Here is a 16,741-nt window from a genome sequence, read left to right as displayed (position 1 = left end):
AAAAAGATAATAACCACAATGAATTATACCTTAAGTTTATCATATAAGGCAGTGCCCTTAAATAAAACTTTCTCAAATTCAATATGACCATTGATCTAGCATGCAAATTAAGTAACATTCTCTACTAATTGAATGTTATAGTCATCAATCAATCAATCAATCAATCTTTATTCAAACAACTAGCAGACGACAGTCTGAATTGAGTTGTTTTTACAGTTCATAAAATTGACGTTAAACAACACTAATGGTTAAAAATTACATAATTTACAAGATAATGACACAAATTCGGTAAAGAGCTATAATAATGCCTTTTAACACAAGTAGAGGTAAAGGTCAATGCTAGCCAAACTCAGTCACTCAATGCCCTACTTAAGTAAAAGCAGGGAAGAACTGCATTTAACTAGCGTTTAACAGCTCAACAATGTAGGGAATGGGCGATTTTTTGTACCGTTCTATGCGGCAATATGGAGTGTCAAACTTATGTGCAGAACGTGTACTTCTACCAGAGATATTCAAATATCAAATTACACTACGTTGTACTAGACTAGAGTTTACGAGCTGTGGCAGGTCATGTAAGGTCTCCGCCACCCAGACATTAGATCACACATCTGTCCACCTTTTGTACTTCCTGCTTCCCATGATCTTCAGCAGGGCACTCTAACCTGTCAGTAGTGAACACGCAAGGCAATCAGGCATCTTACAACTGTCAACACGTGGTTAGGCATAGGAAAAAAATGTTGTGTTTCCTGTTCCAGTCCTGAAAAAATTAGGGTCGGTATGTAGGGATTATCTTAAATTTCTTTTCTTTTTTTTTTTAGACTTTGGCTGGATCTCTATATAGTAATTCAACGTATACCTTACAGTTTAACAAAGCTTGCAAGAGGATACTCATACATGTAGTTCCAATGTCAATGTTGGAAAACTGATTGTACAATGTTTCATCACTCAGGTGTCAGATCATGGAGCTAGAAAAGGTCGACCATCTCGAAAAATTTGTGTCCTTTGCAGGGGTCCACACAAAAAAGGCTAGGCTCGGCAGTTTTTTTCTAGGGTCAGGGAAACAGAAAACAGTTTAAAACAGTTTTTTCCTAGGCCAAGAGAACACAAAGGTAACCAGCCATCTTACAGTACACACCAACTGTCAACGCGCGGTAATTGAAAACTGTGGACTGCAGCTGCCTTGAACAAGACCGGCGTCTGCCCCGCATTAGATGATCTTTTCATCCAGACACAAACCACTGTGTAGTGTCAACTCTTAGTAGTCCATCAACACACCTTGGGTGAACTATAACAGCTGTATCCAACTTGTTCAATGTCTGCCTATTTATGTTTGAGCTGTATATTTAGTCTGAGAGCCAGCCTTGTTCAGCTCTTGTCCGCCACAACCGTTTCTATTCAATCAGCAGAGCTTGGATGAAAGGAGACAGCTGTCCAAATGTCTGTTACCCGGTCTATGTTTGAACTAGCCTGCCTTGTTCAGGTCTGAAGTTTGATCCAACAATTAATAGTCAATCAAGAGACACCCAACAAACTGTATACAGGGGCTGCATGCCCTTTTTCGTTAGGCAAAATCAGGCCTTTTTAGTCTTCATAATCCGTAGGCAGCCTCCCAAAAAAATCAACGTAATTCGTAATAGTGCATCAGCCACAAAGCATTAAGTCACAATCAGCTCTGAGACTTAAACGTAATTCGTAAAATTTTGCTTAAGTCGTAATCCCTACTCCCCCATGCAGGCCCTCTGTAAGGTCTGTTTCAAAAGTTGTCTTTGTTTCAAATAGGCTGAGCATAGTGAATAGTGTGTAGGTGTTTACTCTCTAAAATGTCCCACTGAGAACACTTGTTAAACTCGTCAAAGAAAGTCAGATTGCTGCTCTTAAGTTTAAGGAGTCTTAAACCAGCGAGAGACACCTTAAATACTCAGCAGGGCAGCATCTTTAAGAGTCAAGGGCAAGAGTGACAAGATGTTGACTCCACCCATACCATTTCCCCTCTGTTTTCAATCAGTTCATCTATTACACAGTGAATCCATTTTGCTTTCGCAGTATGAGGGAAAAGGAGGGCTACGCAGTTTTTTCTCAAGTTCAGGTTAGATTTTTAAAGTAATCTGAGTTGGAAATAATCTAGTAGTACTTAAAGTTTCAGTAAGGCACATTTGAGTAGAAGTATGATTAAATTTTCAGTGGAGTTTTCAATAGAGTGACAGAGTTTTGTATTATCCACCTCTCAGAATGTCTCCTAGCGTAGCAGTAAGTCATTGTCCATAAAACTTCTTTACACACTCTACACAACAAGAAGGGGAGTCTTATGAGAAGTGATCATACTACTTAAGAACTCAGACTCAAGGGCAAGGACAGAAGGGACAAGACATTTGTTAGTAGTTAAATCTTTGGACTGTCCATAAGATTCTTATAAATTCTCAACACAAAGGGGAGTGTTAAAGAAGTGATCATACATCTTATACACAGCAGGGTAGCATCTCTCAGATTCAGGGTCAAGAGCAAGAGAGACCAGATCTTGGCTCCAGTCTGTCCATTATTCTCCGCCCCAAATCAGCTCCACCTGGTTCCATTTTGTGAAGGTCATGACCAAAGCTACTGGTGGTGCATGATGGGCCAGGCAAGGTTAATTACCTGCTTCTCGGAATCGCCTGTTAAAAATTTTACAGCTTCGAGGGAAGATAAATTTTCTTTAGCTGTGCACGATTTTTTGGGATGTCTGCAGGTCACCGAACCCCATCCTATATGATAAATAAAAGGTCAGCACATGAACGTGTGCACACACAAGCACGTGCACACATACATGCACACACGCACGCACACACACACACATGCACACACACATGCACGCATGGGCGCCTGCGTACACGCACACGCACGCACACACACACATTGACACACACACATACATACACGCACGTGCACACACACACACACCACACACACACATACATACACACACACACACACATATGTACTCACGTGCACACACGTGTACACATAAACACAAACTCACACACCAAAGCAATTTTGAAATTCGGCAACGAACCCTCTGGCGATCAACAAATTCATAACTGATAATTGAATTAAATGTTCTATTTGTCTCCTACAGTGGCAGACCCGTGTAAGGATGGGAGGAACGGAGGCTGTATGCACCAGTGTGTCCCCTACAGCGGCCGGACAGAGTGTCGTTGTTACCCCGGATACAGGCTGGCTCCCGACCGCAAAACCTGCCAAGGTGAGGCGTCAAGGACTCGTGTTTGCTTTTACAGGGCTCAAAAACAATATTTTTCTCTGTTCTTTCTATATTAAAAGGCTGGCTTGCCACCAGAAATCCTGCCAAAGTAAAGAATAGTTCAGTAGCGTTGGTGCCACCTTGTAAGGGGTGACAAATTGAATGTACAAGTAAAGACTGGGAATTATTTGACAAAAGAAATCATAATATTTGGGTCGATATGATATAATTAGAAAACTGCCTGAAACTTTAGTGAAAGACCACTTAGACTATGTTTTAAAACCTGACTTGTGTTTGCTTTTACAGATCAAAAACAATATTTCACTCCTTAGTTATAGTATCAGGGAGTATATTGCAGGCTGGCTTTCTACCAAAAACCCTGCCAAAGTAAAGACAAGTTCATTATTGCCGGAAGTTCCCTGTTGTCCTTGAATTTGTAAATTGGAAGTGGAGCTGGGTAAAACATAACGGGTGCCAACGTAAAGACTAGGAATTATTTGACAGAACTTAGTTGGGCTGCTGGTATAGATAGAAACTGTCTTTGGCAAGAAAACTCTTGGGACCAATAAAATCTCGTCTGTGTGGACAGGTGGTCACTGTAGACCGGATTCTTGATGCTTGGGTCTATGGCGAAAACTATCTAAGGGACCACCAAAAGTGGGTGCCATCCTCTGTAGTTTTTGACACTACCTACGTGGTGCCCAACGACATTGGGGAGCGGGTGAAAACTACAGAGGATGGCACCCAGGCTACAAAAATTGGTCACATTGGCCAGGTGGTCCTTATGTAGAGGTGGATGCTTTTACAGGTTGGAGATACATGGAATCTGATATCCATTTTTTCATTCCCCTTGCTAAGAAATCAAACTCTGTTTCCAAAATTTGGGACTTTTTAAAAGTTTTTCCAGGACATTTTTGTCTCTTGTCATCCCTAACAGCAGGTGGATTCTCATGTTACAAATTGGACAGGTTATTTGTATGGACCCGTCAAACACAGTGTAAAAAACTGAATCAAATTTCTCCCCTGAGACCAACTCTCCCCATCCTTAGCCTTCATGACAGACTGTTTATTTATTTTCCTTTTCTTGCTTCAGTTTATCTAGGAAAGTCTTTATTATCTTTCCTGTTTCTGAAGTGTGAAGACAAAGTGGTTTCTTGCTTCTGTTTGTTTTCGTCGAATCTTGAAAAAGCAAATGAAGAAGCCGAAGTGATGAAAAATCAGTGATGAGAAAACAAGTGTGTGAAGACTTTCGGAAGTGTTTTTCAGCAGATTGAAGCGTTGCCCCCACAGGACTGTTTAATTTGGATACACGATCGGAGCGTGCCACTAAGACTATGTACAACGTCGTGACAGAATGTTTCAGATAACATCAGTCACTTCCGATTTCGAAGGTCGTTTCGTGAAATTCAAGGTCACATTGTTTTAAGCGCTACATTTCAACCTGTGAAGGTCGTAGGCCATATTCCTGATAATGAATTATGGGTAATGGGGGGGGAGAGAAACATGTCTATTTTCATCTTCACTTGTCAATGAGTCTATTTTGCCATTAATTATAACTGGCTTGCCTCCACATTACCCAGAGTTCCCTGTTATTCCCAGAAAGCAATGGGATCTGGAATATGAACTTACTTTTGATGTCTTACCTGTTGTTTCCAAGAGTTTCCCTTGGAAACTAAGGTAGACTTTATTGTTCTAATGTCTTTTTGTTGTTTTCATTTGCGGATTTGCCCTCCGCATTACCCACAGTTCTTTTCTCTTGCCAGCATGCAAAGGGATCCGAAATATAGCCAAATGGCCTTCTTCTGTTTTACAATGTACATGTACATGTCGACATTTACAATAGCAAGCTTCCTTTAGATATTTGGAAACTTTGTTTTTGTTATTTGCAGATATTGATGAGTGTGCGCTGAACAATGGAGGCTGTGCCCAGGGGTGCGAGAACGTTCCCGGCTCGTTTGTCTGCAAGTGCAGCCCCGGCTTCCAGAAGGGCACCGATGGGAAACAGTGCTACAGTCAGTATTTCTCCACAGAGTTTCATGTTTGCCTTTTGTACATGCTACAGTCAGAACTGCACAAGAAGACCATTCAGGGAACCAATAAAGTCTGGTCTATTGAACAAGTGGTTGGTTTAGACAGGATTTTGTCAAAGGGAAAAATTGTCTAAAGGAAGACCAAAAAGTAGTCATTGGCCAAGTGGTCCTTATACAGAGGTGGTCACGTGTACAGGATTGACTGTATCTGTATAACTCAATCAGTGTAAACCACCCTTTGGTAAGCCAATTGACAACATTTCTTAATTAAAGGTCTTTTAAGTGTAAGTAGCCATCAATTCAATCATTGATGAAGGTTAGACATCCAGGTTCAACATTACGTAATACACGAAATAGATCATTCCAATCTTCTGTCTAGTACAGTGGAACTAGTCTATGGCAATACAAAGTCACTCTGTACCATCAGTATACAGTTTACATGAAGCCATGGAACAGAATCCTAACACACTGTACCCTGTGTCAGGACAGCCACCCTGTCCATATAAACACTACTGACATGTCCCTAACTCTATCCCTCCAACCCTGGAGCTGGAATGCTCAGTTCAGACACACATCCTTGTTTTGCCCTAAAGACTTGTTGATGGACGAAGTACAGAGGAATTTGGAAGGTCTTAGGTTTCGCTAAGTTCGTTACCACTAATCAGTGATTGAAAACTTGAGGCAAACCAGAGGTTTTCTTTCACAATCTCATAGAATGCCATCATGAGCACCTAATTTGTCAAGAGTCTAGGATATTAAATGAGTATTTGAACTTCAAGATGCCAGTGCTTACCAAAAACCCTGACCTTAAACATGGCTTCTTCTGTGGAATGAGATATGGAATTACATCTTTGAAAAGCACACTGAAGAACTTTTGTTAGAGTCAAACATATTTGGATTGAGGAAAAGCCTTCTGACACTGGTCACATTGAATTGGAAAAGACACTTGGAATTTGAAAAATGTAATTGGCTTTTAAGTGAAGTCTCTTCAAGGATGAAAGGTATGAATGAAATAAAGATACTTTAATTTGTGTTACAGTAGAAGAATTGAGAAGCAAGAGAGCAAAACCATTCTTTGTCACAAAATTGGTGTCAAAAGCAAACATCACTTTAATTTGAAAAATTTGAATTTAACATTAATTTTGTTGTTTATTTACAGGGATTGAGACACATGTAGTCTACGAATTGTTGACTTTTCATCCTAGAAAGAAAATGGAAAAAAATGAAATTGAGTAATAAACAAATACATTGTAGATACATGTAAGAGAGCAAAAGCCATAATTTGCTGCAAATGTTGTCAAAAGGCAACTTTACTTTAAAGTTTGAATTACACAATGTGTCTCTCTGTTGACTGTTTACAGGGATAGAGATGGAGATTATAGACTCGTGTGTTCCCAACAACGGTCGCTGTTCAGACATCTGTAGACACACGTCCAGCGGGCCTGTGTGTGAGTGTAAGGATGGGTACAGGCTGGACATAGACAACAAGACATGCATCGGTAAGTTTTAGAAAATTATCTTTTTTCTCTGACAAAATGAAAAAATTGAGGAGTTGTATGCACTATTGATCAAAAGCACTCTTGGTCAAAAGCATCCTTCGTATAAAATACGATAAATGAGTTTTTCAAACGGTATAAAGATGTCTGTACATTTTCTTCAACTTTATTTGAAACTAATATTAAATTGATTAACTGTCCCTTTCTTGTTTTAAAACATAAAAAGAAACACTGCATTTTGCTGACATGAGCTACTCAACATATAGCCTAGGCCAGTCCAGTTTGCTGTTGATACAATGGGTGTCATATAGTTTACATTAAACAAGAAGGATCAAAATGATCAATGGATCAAGTACATGTAGGAAGTGATGTCAAATTCAATCTTAAAGTTTAGTAATATGCTTTTACTAAATTAGATGAATACATGAATGATAGCAACCAGAACTGAATGTATTGGAAAGGCTTCAATGTATGTCTTCAATGTTAATGAGATTGTTTTCCTTAGATGCTGATGAGTGTAGTGACGGGAGCTCGTGCTGTCAGCAGATGTGTAACAACAATCCCGGTGGCTACTCCTGCTCCTGTCACTCAGGCTTCCGCATCAGGAAGGACGGATGCGAATGTGAAGGTAAGGTCCCCTCTCACATTTTGTTCAAAATATTTACTGTAAGTCTTAGAGTATTTACTTTCACAGTGGTTTATTTTGCCGCAGACGGGAATGGGAGGTTTTCACTGTTGGAAATTCATTTTATTTGTCGTTCGAAATCACTCATTCGCTTACTTAGTCCCGTAGCAGGAATCTGTCTGACAGTCCACAAAATTCCTCCATCCCTGGCAGTCATCAGCCAAAATATTTCATACTTTGCGTCCAAAATACTTTGCAGTTGTTTGACTTAGCTTGTGGTGGTAGGTCAGAAAAGGAGATTTTGTGGTGTTTGAAATTCATGCTTAAAAGATTTTTGTAGTCTACAGTTACAGTAAGAAACACATAATCATGGTACCATGCACTCAGGGTGAAAAACTTAGATAGTTAAAAATTTAAAAAAACACCAATTTTTGTAATGTAATTTTTTCGCATTAAAAAATCTGAAAGTAGTGCTATTATGACATTATTTCTATGCATTTTCTTTTTATGCCCACAGATATTGATGAGTGCTCAGCAAACAATGGAGGGTGCGACCATACCTGTCGGAACACGGAGGGAAGTTTCGAGTGCGAGTGCCAGGGAGGTTTCATCTTGGACTTTGACAAAGTCACATGTCTCGGTGAGTGCAACGTTTTAAGTACAGTCAAACCTTTCTATGTTGACCACTTGAGGGACTTGAGTTGTCAACATAGACAGTAGGGAAAAGGTTAATTTGAAGCCTTAAAATCTTTGCCTTCATTCCACTTTCGTTGCTGTTGAATTGCTGTATGTTGATGCAACTGTTGTTCTTTCTGCATATTCTGGAGGTTTTGCTTAATGCATGTCTCATCCAAAATTATGTGACTGTTTACTTTTTAAAGCTATCATACAAATTAATGTATGTTACAGCGTTATTTTGTAAAAGTATGCTTTTTATCTGTAATTTAGCACTCCTATCCTTGTTATCTTTTAGTTGATTGAATTGATGATTGAGCATCATGCTTTTACTTGTATAATATTATGTTGCTCGCCAATGCTTGTTGTCTTTTTGTTGATTGCAAAGTTTTGTTTGCGTGTTTTAGCCAACCCCTATCTGCCAATCGAGGACTGTTTAGTTTTCAAATTTATTATATGTTACAGCATTATTTCGTAAAATAATGTTTTTTACTTCAACGTACAATATTTTTAGCACCCCAATGCTTGTTAATATCTTTTGTTGATTGCGAAGTTTATTTTGTTTGCGTGTTTTAGCCAACCCCTACCTGCCAACCGAGGTGCCCTTACTGCCCATCATCAAGATCGCTCCGTCCAAGCCCGTTCCGTTCCCGTACCCGGACGAGAATAACGGATATGACGCGCTCATTGGTGTCCCGATCAGACAACGTGGGTACTCACTTGTCATGACAATGACAGTGAACTTTATTGTATATTCATGCCCTACATGGGCCAAATGCACTGGGTTAGATAATAGAAGGAACAAGTGCTACATTACATCGGTGAAGGTTGGACATCCAGGTAATAAGATAACCAAAAATTCAGTTACTCAGGCAACTGGATATGATTTTATATCCAGTCATACATGTATCCAGTTCTGTTGCTTGAATATTAACTGTTTTTGACTACATTACTACTGTATGTTACATATACATGTATGTCTACAATGTGATGGAGAGTGTATGCACCATACCTTTGTTTATCTAGTACATGTTGCAAGTTGTTCATTGGCATTGAGGGAGGTGACAACACACATGCATATAATGTATATTATCATCATATTTTTATTAAGAAATTTACAGTGCAAGATGAAAGAATATCATGTGCAGTATCATGAAGTGTGATACTTGCCCTCCAGAATGTGACCGTGGCACGTTTGGTAACCTGTGTACGCTGACATGTGAGTCCTGCCTGTTTGGAGGTGTGTGTAACGTGGAACAGGACGGCTGTGACTGCCCCGCAGGACGTACCGGGCTCGTCTGCAACGAGAGTAAGTATTTTGTAGGGCCAACGTACACTGACTTAATCTTAATGACATTTTGAAAAATATGCTGCCAAACCACAGGAATAGACAAAGCTAATATTGTGAATTTGTGGTAGTACATGTGTAGCGACTTTTAAGATAAGCCGGCACATACTGGCCTTTTGCGGCATTTAAGAGTCAGCACTGTACTGTTCCGTGGAGCCTCAGCAGCCTGGGTGCCATCCTCCATAGTTACTGCTGGCCTCCTATTGTCGCTAGCTACAATGGATTATGGAGGATGGCACCCAGGTGATACACTGAAGGATCTTGAAATTGCATTAAGATATCTATTTTTCCTACTATGTAAGTAACTAATCTTTTTGTTTTTTAACAGCCTGTGATGCTGGTTTCTATGGGATGAACTGTAAGAGTGCGTGTGCCTGTCAGAATGGAGGAACATGTAACCCTGAGGACGGCTCCTGTAGCTGTCCACCTGGGGTGAAGGGAGTCAACTGTGAGGATGGTAGGAAATATCATTTTTATTGTCTTTTGCTTTAAATTTTACATACCCCCTATGCCTTTTCTGTGATGTGTCTATTGTGTAAGGCATAGCGTAGTGTGCTCGTAACCTCTAGCTCCCAGCCCCCATCGCTCGAGATGGAAGGATGCCTACAACTACAGTTTGCACTCCTACTACCCTATGCCTTATCACCAGTATAATGTTCGTAAATCCAGAATCATTTAAGATGGCTTTCATATCATGTCAATATTTCTCAATGATTGTCTAGGATAAGTCTGCTTCTCAAGTTATATTTACCACCAGGTGAATTTCCAAGCATCTGATTGGCTTGCACCTATTACCCATAAGATAAAATTGAAACTTTGGAGACAGAATTAGGAATGATTTTGGCTTTTAAAGAATTGTGTAGAAAACCTCAAGTCTTGTTACAGTAGTTTAACAGCCATTCCCCATGTTTCTCCCAGGCTGTCCTGCCGGCTTCTATGGCCAAAGGTGTGACAAGAAGTGTAACTGTGCCAACAACGGCAGATGCCACCGCGTGTTCGGCCACTGTCTGTGTGAGCCTGGCCTGTACGGGAAGTTCTGCCATCTAAGTAAGTAACGTTCTTTAATTGTACTCTCAGAAACTGTTAGTGGGTTTATTCTGTTAGTTAGATAGGCTGTTAAATATTTGTTATGAGCTAGAAATATGGTGGGGTCGTGGTGTGATGGCAGAACATTCGTCTCAGAGCCAAGAGGTCCCAGGTTTGAATCCTGCCAAGTCACCAAACTTGTGCCCTTGGGAAAGGCACTAGCTTGACACGACTTTTCTTACTTCGCTTAGTTGAAAATGAGTATGCCAGAATGATCATTATCATGATTGTGGGCCTTAGAGGAAAAACCAAACCAACCAAATATCCCAACAGCATCATTTACATGTGTACCACCAAATGTAACTCATTTAGGCAATCTTAGACATATTAGTACATGTATATTGAGTTGAGTAGACAAATTGATGTTAACATGTTATAATTAAAGAAAACTTACTGTTGTTTAGGCTGTCCAGTGTTCTCCTATGGGTACGGGTGTTCTGAGGAGTGTGACTGTGTGCGTGACCACGCCACGGCCTGCGAACCCAGGCTAGGGACGTGCCTCTGCAGACCGGGCTACGTCGGCACCAGATGTGAAAACAGTGAGTCCTGCAACGTTCATTTCATTTTATGGAGTTGGTTGATCAGTTAGCATATAATACTACAACCAGGGCTCAACAACTACCATAAAGCCGTTGTTACTTATACATGGCAAAGGTCCAACATTAGCCAGACAATCCTTATTTGAATTTATGTAGTAACAAATCAATTTGGACAACTCAGCTGGGGCTTTCTCATACAATTTTACAGAACTGTTTGTCACTCTTTTTGTTTGGGAGAGATCTCCTTTTAATCAATGTAAATGGAAAAGTCTACAACTTGTGGCATGACAATGTATGTGTCTAGTTGCAAGACCAATGTAAGTGAATGTTTTCAATGATTTATTGTTTTTGACTGTTATTTGATTGTTGTTTATTGCCAAACCCAGAATGTGACACAGGTTTCTATGGTGAAGGCTGTAAACAGAAGTGCCAGTGTCCAGAGGGAACAGAGTGTAACCACGAGGACGGGAACTGCCAAAGACAGTGTCCTGCAGGATTCTATGGGCAGGACTGCGACAAACGTGAGGAAAAATTATGAATTACAATGCTATATAGTTTTATGATCAATTTTCCTTAAACTTATAAGAATTATATACTGTATACTGGTGTTGGTTGAATTTATCTGTTTCTAAAAAAATTGTTCCTGATTCATTATTGTAGTACTTCAACAAAATTCTAGTTGTGCATGTATCCTACTGTGTGCAAGAAGTTGTAAAAAATGGAAAAGAAATACTGCATAATGAGAGAATATGCGATATGTCTGACTCAAAGAGTGAAATGGCATGCACTTCAACATAATTAAAGCAAACCAAACTCATAGTGCATGTTATGTATAGTTAAAGTGCCCAAAACTGAACAAATGTTGTAAAATTGCTGATATTCATTAATGGTTATTTTCTTTTCCCTAGCCTGTTCCAAGGGAAGATATGGGCCCAACTGTGTGTATAACTGTGACTGTGGGATCGGTGACTGTGACAAAACTACAGGAGACTGTATCTGTAAGGCTGGCAAGATGGGACCTCAGTGCACAGAGAGTAAGTACAGGGCTACACAGAGTACATTCCTTCACTACAATTCAGATGGTAACCTGGAAGATTTTAGGTATCGCATACTGCATCTCAAATGATCAAGTACAGAACAGTGTCAAGCAAAACATAGGTCCAAATGAAGACCTCTAAGCCATAGTAAAGAAATGAAAACTTCAGTGATACCATCTAACCACATTAAAGAAACAAAAACTACAGTGATATGGCTACGTATCAATGGTCATTGGGACTAGCCAAAATCATTATGCTATAAGCTGGAAGAAAGAGGGGTAAGGCAATGGAAAAGTTGGACAGATATCAGAGAATGGACAAAAGCAATAAGAAGTCAGAACAGAAAACAAACTGAGAAATGTGGACAAAAGTTAGACACCCAGATACACAAAAAGATTGTTTATCAAGCAACTAGATAGGTTTGAAAACTGTCAAACGTTTCAAGTATATACTAGTAGTATCCACTACTTTCGTCAGTGACTAGGATAACAGAGAAGGGTGGAGAAACTTGGTCAAACTGATACCTTGCTAAGTATTTTTTATAAGTTCTACAGATTTGTATCTCTGTACCCCCTTTGAGTCTGTTTTCCATGAGTGCCACACCTGGCCGCCCTTAATGAGACCTGAGAGTATTAAGTTCTGCACCTTTGCTGACTTGGTGTTGACTAAACTGTGCCCTCCCAACTCCCAATCTTCTAATGTTTCACCTCTGACTTAGTCTGGCCCTGACCTGGTCTTTTCTGGTAGACACCCTTCTGTGCTATCTTGTTATTCAGGGCTAATTAGCTGTTACATTTCAATACAGTGTACTAGTAGGTATTTTTCAAACCATGGAAGTATTGTATAATTACAGACAATACTTTCAAGTCTTGGTCTTATGATTACAGAGTTTCAAGTGTTGGTCTTAGGACGACGTCATCAAATTCTGGGAAATTTGTGAATCAAGCATCAAAGTAACAGTTACTCAATCAACTGGATAGATTTTGAAAACAGTCAGACGTTTCAGGTAGCATTCCCTACCTTTTATCAATGACTCAAAGAGATCTGTAGTCAGCAGCATTTTGATATTTATTATTATAATCAAGGACATATTGACAAAATTTTCTTGATGTACAAGTAATTTTTCTCAACTGTTTAAGAGAATTTTTCACAAAGATTTGTGATATTCTTGATTTTTAGACTGCCCAGAAGGACGGTGGGGCATCAACTGCAGAAACGAGTGTTCCTGTGAGAACGGAGCGACATGTAACATTATCAACGGGGAGTGCGAGTGTCAGCCGGGGTACTTTGGACGCACCTGCACAGACAGTAAGTTAACTTTGCTATCTTAGTAATGAAGTTACGTTTTTTTGTGTGTGTCTCCATTGGTCAACTCAGATAACTGCCCATACATGCTTTCCAGGCACAGTGCAGAAAAGGATTCCTGCCCTGGATGCTCCACTTTGTTTTTGCAGGAACTTAATTCTGTTGTGTTGCTACTGTACTGCTACTTTATTGCTACTGAAGTTAGAACACAACAAAAAGCTCCGTTTTGCCTCCTACTTCGAAATTAAGTCCTAGCAAAAATAAATGAAAGTACAGTACTCTCTGGCACCCAGAGAAACTAGACACACTCTCAAGTAACTAGTAACTGAAGACAAAGTTTATGTCAGACTCCATTGTATTTTACAGACTTGAAATTTCTTTTGGTGTTTCTCCACAGAATTTTGCAAGAAAGCTGTTAATAAAATGTTTGATTAAGGCCACACCAATTTAATTTGTTGGTTCTCGGATTCGCCTCTTCGTTTTTTTCTGATTTGCAAAAAAAAAAAATTGATTCTGGTCCTGAATCAACTGAAAAATGCTCATGTTTTGCCCCCAACAGTTGAGGAAAGTCCATTTCTTCCTAGTTGTTACAGTTTTCCCATCTATCATTGCAGTGGTTTGATTAAAAGTTCAAAATTCAATGTTTAAATTTTAACCCAGCCTTTTGTGTTGACTTCATGGCTCATTCCATAGCATTTAAGCCTATAATAGGATCCCTAGACCTGTTTTTATTTTTTTTTTTTTTCGCCCTGTCGCTTCATATTTTTTCTGAAAAAATCTGAGAACCAACAAATTAAATTGGTGTGGCCTAATAACCTTGTGGCTGCCAGCACCTTGGACCTAAGCATCATCTGAAGACAGATCTTACTTTATATTGTATTTACACGACTTCAGATTTCTTTAAATGTGAATTTTGGCAAGAAAAATGTTACTAAAGCAGTTTTTAACAGCAGTTTTTAACAGCGTTGTGGCTTTCAGCACCTCTAGCCTCCTGACTTTCCTCTATTTCCCTTCCCTGCTACCGGAGATGTTCGTGCAGCAAATCAAAATAACGGCTGGATAAGGTTCTTCCTCGCTGGTTACTTGAGTTGGATTCCTTCTTATTTTCTCAAGTGGCTGGATCAGGGAAGGATTAACAGGCCCTGCTCCTTGTAAGAGAAGACGGCTTCCCTGTTGACTTAGAAGATAAGACTTAATCCAAGGCGTAAGGGGCTCCCTTAAGGTGGTAGATGGAGGTGTAAGGAGGGCATTCCTCTGATCTTATCTGTGTCCTATCTTATTTTGTATCCACTCAGAACAGTTACACCTGACTCTACACAGCGACCCTACCAGTACAGTTCCTTGCTTCTTAGATATTTCAGAGTAAGGTATGGAAAAGGGATATTTAAACAGAAGGCCTGAGAAGAAAACTAGGTTGGACTGTACTCCCTCTGCAAAACTGTGAATTAAGATACAAAATTGCATCCTCAGTCTGAGGTTTCCTCTTTTTTCTTCCAGTTCAACATGAAGAATGAAGGAGAATATGATCTTATGCAATACTGTACGCATGTCAGCTTAAATGGACTGTACATACATGTATGTGTAAATGTGTTATTCTATCAATTTCAGGATGCCCGGTTGGCAGATATGGCCTACAGTGCAGGTTCCAGTGCCAGTGTGAGAATGGTGGAGAGTGTGATCCTGAGACTGGAAACTGTCGCTGCCAGCCCGGCTACACTGGAACATACTGCAGAACTAGTAAGTAAACTGGCAGGCAGAGCCTTACCTCTGCTTCCACTGCCTTTTACCTCCCCACCAAAGCCAGTTACTCATTTTACACCTGGATGGAGTGCAGATAGCTAGTGAAACCCAAGCTCTTTGTCCTGCGCTCAAGGAGCTGCCCACTCCAAGTGGCGGACTAACTATGGAGCCGGCGAAAAGCGAGGCTCAGTCAGGCTAGAGTGCAGAAAGTCATAAAAAATGCCTTTGCCAAAGACACCATATTTAGCTAGGAATCGAAAGAATCAACACTGGAACCTCTTGATCTATTGTCTGCTAGTCTAGCCACTTGGCCATTTGACATCACTAAACTTCACTGTACAGATATTTACTAAACATTTCTTTCCACCCTATGGCCTGTGAAGTGGGGAGCTAACTGTGGGAACTCTCGCTAATTTGGCAGCTTTCTATACTGTACTTGTACTTCACAGAATGATACAAAATGTTTCTCTCCCTACTCTAGCCTGTGGCCTGTTGAAGTGGGGCCCTAACTGTGAGAACACGTGTTACAGCGACAACAGCGCTGCCTGTGATATGTGAAACTTTGCTGTACATGCACATGTGATATAAAATGTTCCTGTTTCTTTCCCTCCCCCTAGCTTGTGGCCTGCTAAAGTGGGGTCCTAACTGTGAGAACACGTGTTACTGTGACAACAGCGCTGCCTGTGATATGTGAAACTTTGCTGTACATGCACATGTGATATAAAATGTTCCTGTTTCTTTCCCTCCCCTTAGCTTGTGGCCTGCTAAAGTGGGGTCCTAACTGTGAGAACACGTGTTACTGTGACAACAGTGCTGCCTGTGACCCAATCACTGGCCAGTGTCTGTGCGAGTCAGGATGGACCGGAGAAAGATGCCATCTGCGTAAGTCTTCCCTTTTCTTCCTTGTCTGCAAGATAGAAAAACTTTGATAGCTTCATGTTGTAAGCAAATCTTGTACCTAAAGGCATGTAAAATCAAGATCTAATAAGCAAATAAGTAAGCTAAAGATACAAACCTTGCAGTGCAAATAGCAAAAATTGTTGCAATTTAACATTTATTTAATACTAGTACCTAAAGTAAAACATTCCTCCAACAGAAGGTATCTGAAGTCCACCTAATAAAAGGTATTATGTTTCGACGTCTAAGGGGTCAGAACATAGTCCACCATATGGCTGTCCCCATCTGAAATGGTTCTCTAATTCATTTTCAAGTAGCATTGTTGCACCAGTCTATTGTAAATTTGACACGACACTTTGACACAGTACTGACAGTTTCTGTATTGTATTTCCAGCCTGTCCACAGGGTACATATGGTCCAGGCTGCCTGCGGGAATGCTCGTGTGAACACGGCGCGAAGTGTGACCACATCAGCGGAGCCTGTGTCTGCACTGAGGGATGGAGGGGCACATACTGCGAGAGAGGTGATTACTTGTATTAATTTCTTCTTCATTGATACATGTAGATTTCAAATTATCATGGAAGTTCATCTGCATTTGTAGAAATCATGGTATTAAGATGAATTTACCAACACAAGGATCAAATTTTCAAAGACCACTGTTGCCTTCATCAGGATGATTAATGACCGATCAGTTCCAAATGTAAACCTGCAAAATTATTGTGCTCGTGAAA

At 40.1% G+C, this 16,741-nt stretch overlaps 1 protein-coding gene across 1 annotated transcript in view; it reads left to right on the top strand.

The window, feature by feature from the left end:
• LOC109487470 (multiple epidermal growth factor-like domains protein 6) overlaps window positions 1-16,741 on the top strand; it is a 120,256-nt gene that overhangs the window by 92,271 nt on the left and 11,244 nt on the right. The window contains exons 8-23 of the mRNA XM_019791459.1: window positions 3,110-3,235; window positions 5,122-5,244; window positions 6,624-6,761; window positions 7,264-7,386; window positions 7,901-8,023; window positions 8,635-8,766; window positions 9,236-9,367; window positions 9,735-9,863; window positions 10,325-10,453; window positions 10,897-11,031; window positions 11,418-11,552; window positions 11,940-12,065; window positions 13,248-13,376; window positions 14,982-15,110; window positions 15,867-15,995; window positions 16,405-16,533. Coding sequence (XP_019647018.1) covers window positions 3,110-3,235; window positions 5,122-5,244; window positions 6,624-6,761; window positions 7,264-7,386; window positions 7,901-8,023; window positions 8,635-8,766; window positions 9,236-9,367; window positions 9,735-9,863; window positions 10,325-10,453; window positions 10,897-11,031; window positions 11,418-11,552; window positions 11,940-12,065; window positions 13,248-13,376; window positions 14,982-15,110; window positions 15,867-15,995; window positions 16,405-16,533 — 2,067 coding nt within the window. The remainder of the gene's footprint in view (window positions 1-3,109; window positions 3,236-5,121; window positions 5,245-6,623; window positions 6,762-7,263; window positions 7,387-7,900; window positions 8,024-8,634; window positions 8,767-9,235; window positions 9,368-9,734; window positions 9,864-10,324; window positions 10,454-10,896; window positions 11,032-11,417; window positions 11,553-11,939; window positions 12,066-13,247; window positions 13,377-14,981; window positions 15,111-15,866; window positions 15,996-16,404; window positions 16,534-16,741) is intronic.

This window comes from Branchiostoma belcheri, unplaced genomic scaffold, assembly GCF_001625305.1.
Source record: "Branchiostoma belcheri isolate BF01 breed outbred unplaced genomic scaffold, Haploidv18h27 scaffold89, whole genome shotgun sequence".
Lineage (NCBI taxonomy): Eukaryota > Metazoa > Chordata > Leptocardii > Amphioxiformes > Branchiostomatidae > Branchiostoma > Branchiostoma belcheri.
The sequence above is the reverse complement of the archived record's forward strand: the minus strand, read 5'-3'. Positions and strand labels throughout refer to the sequence as shown.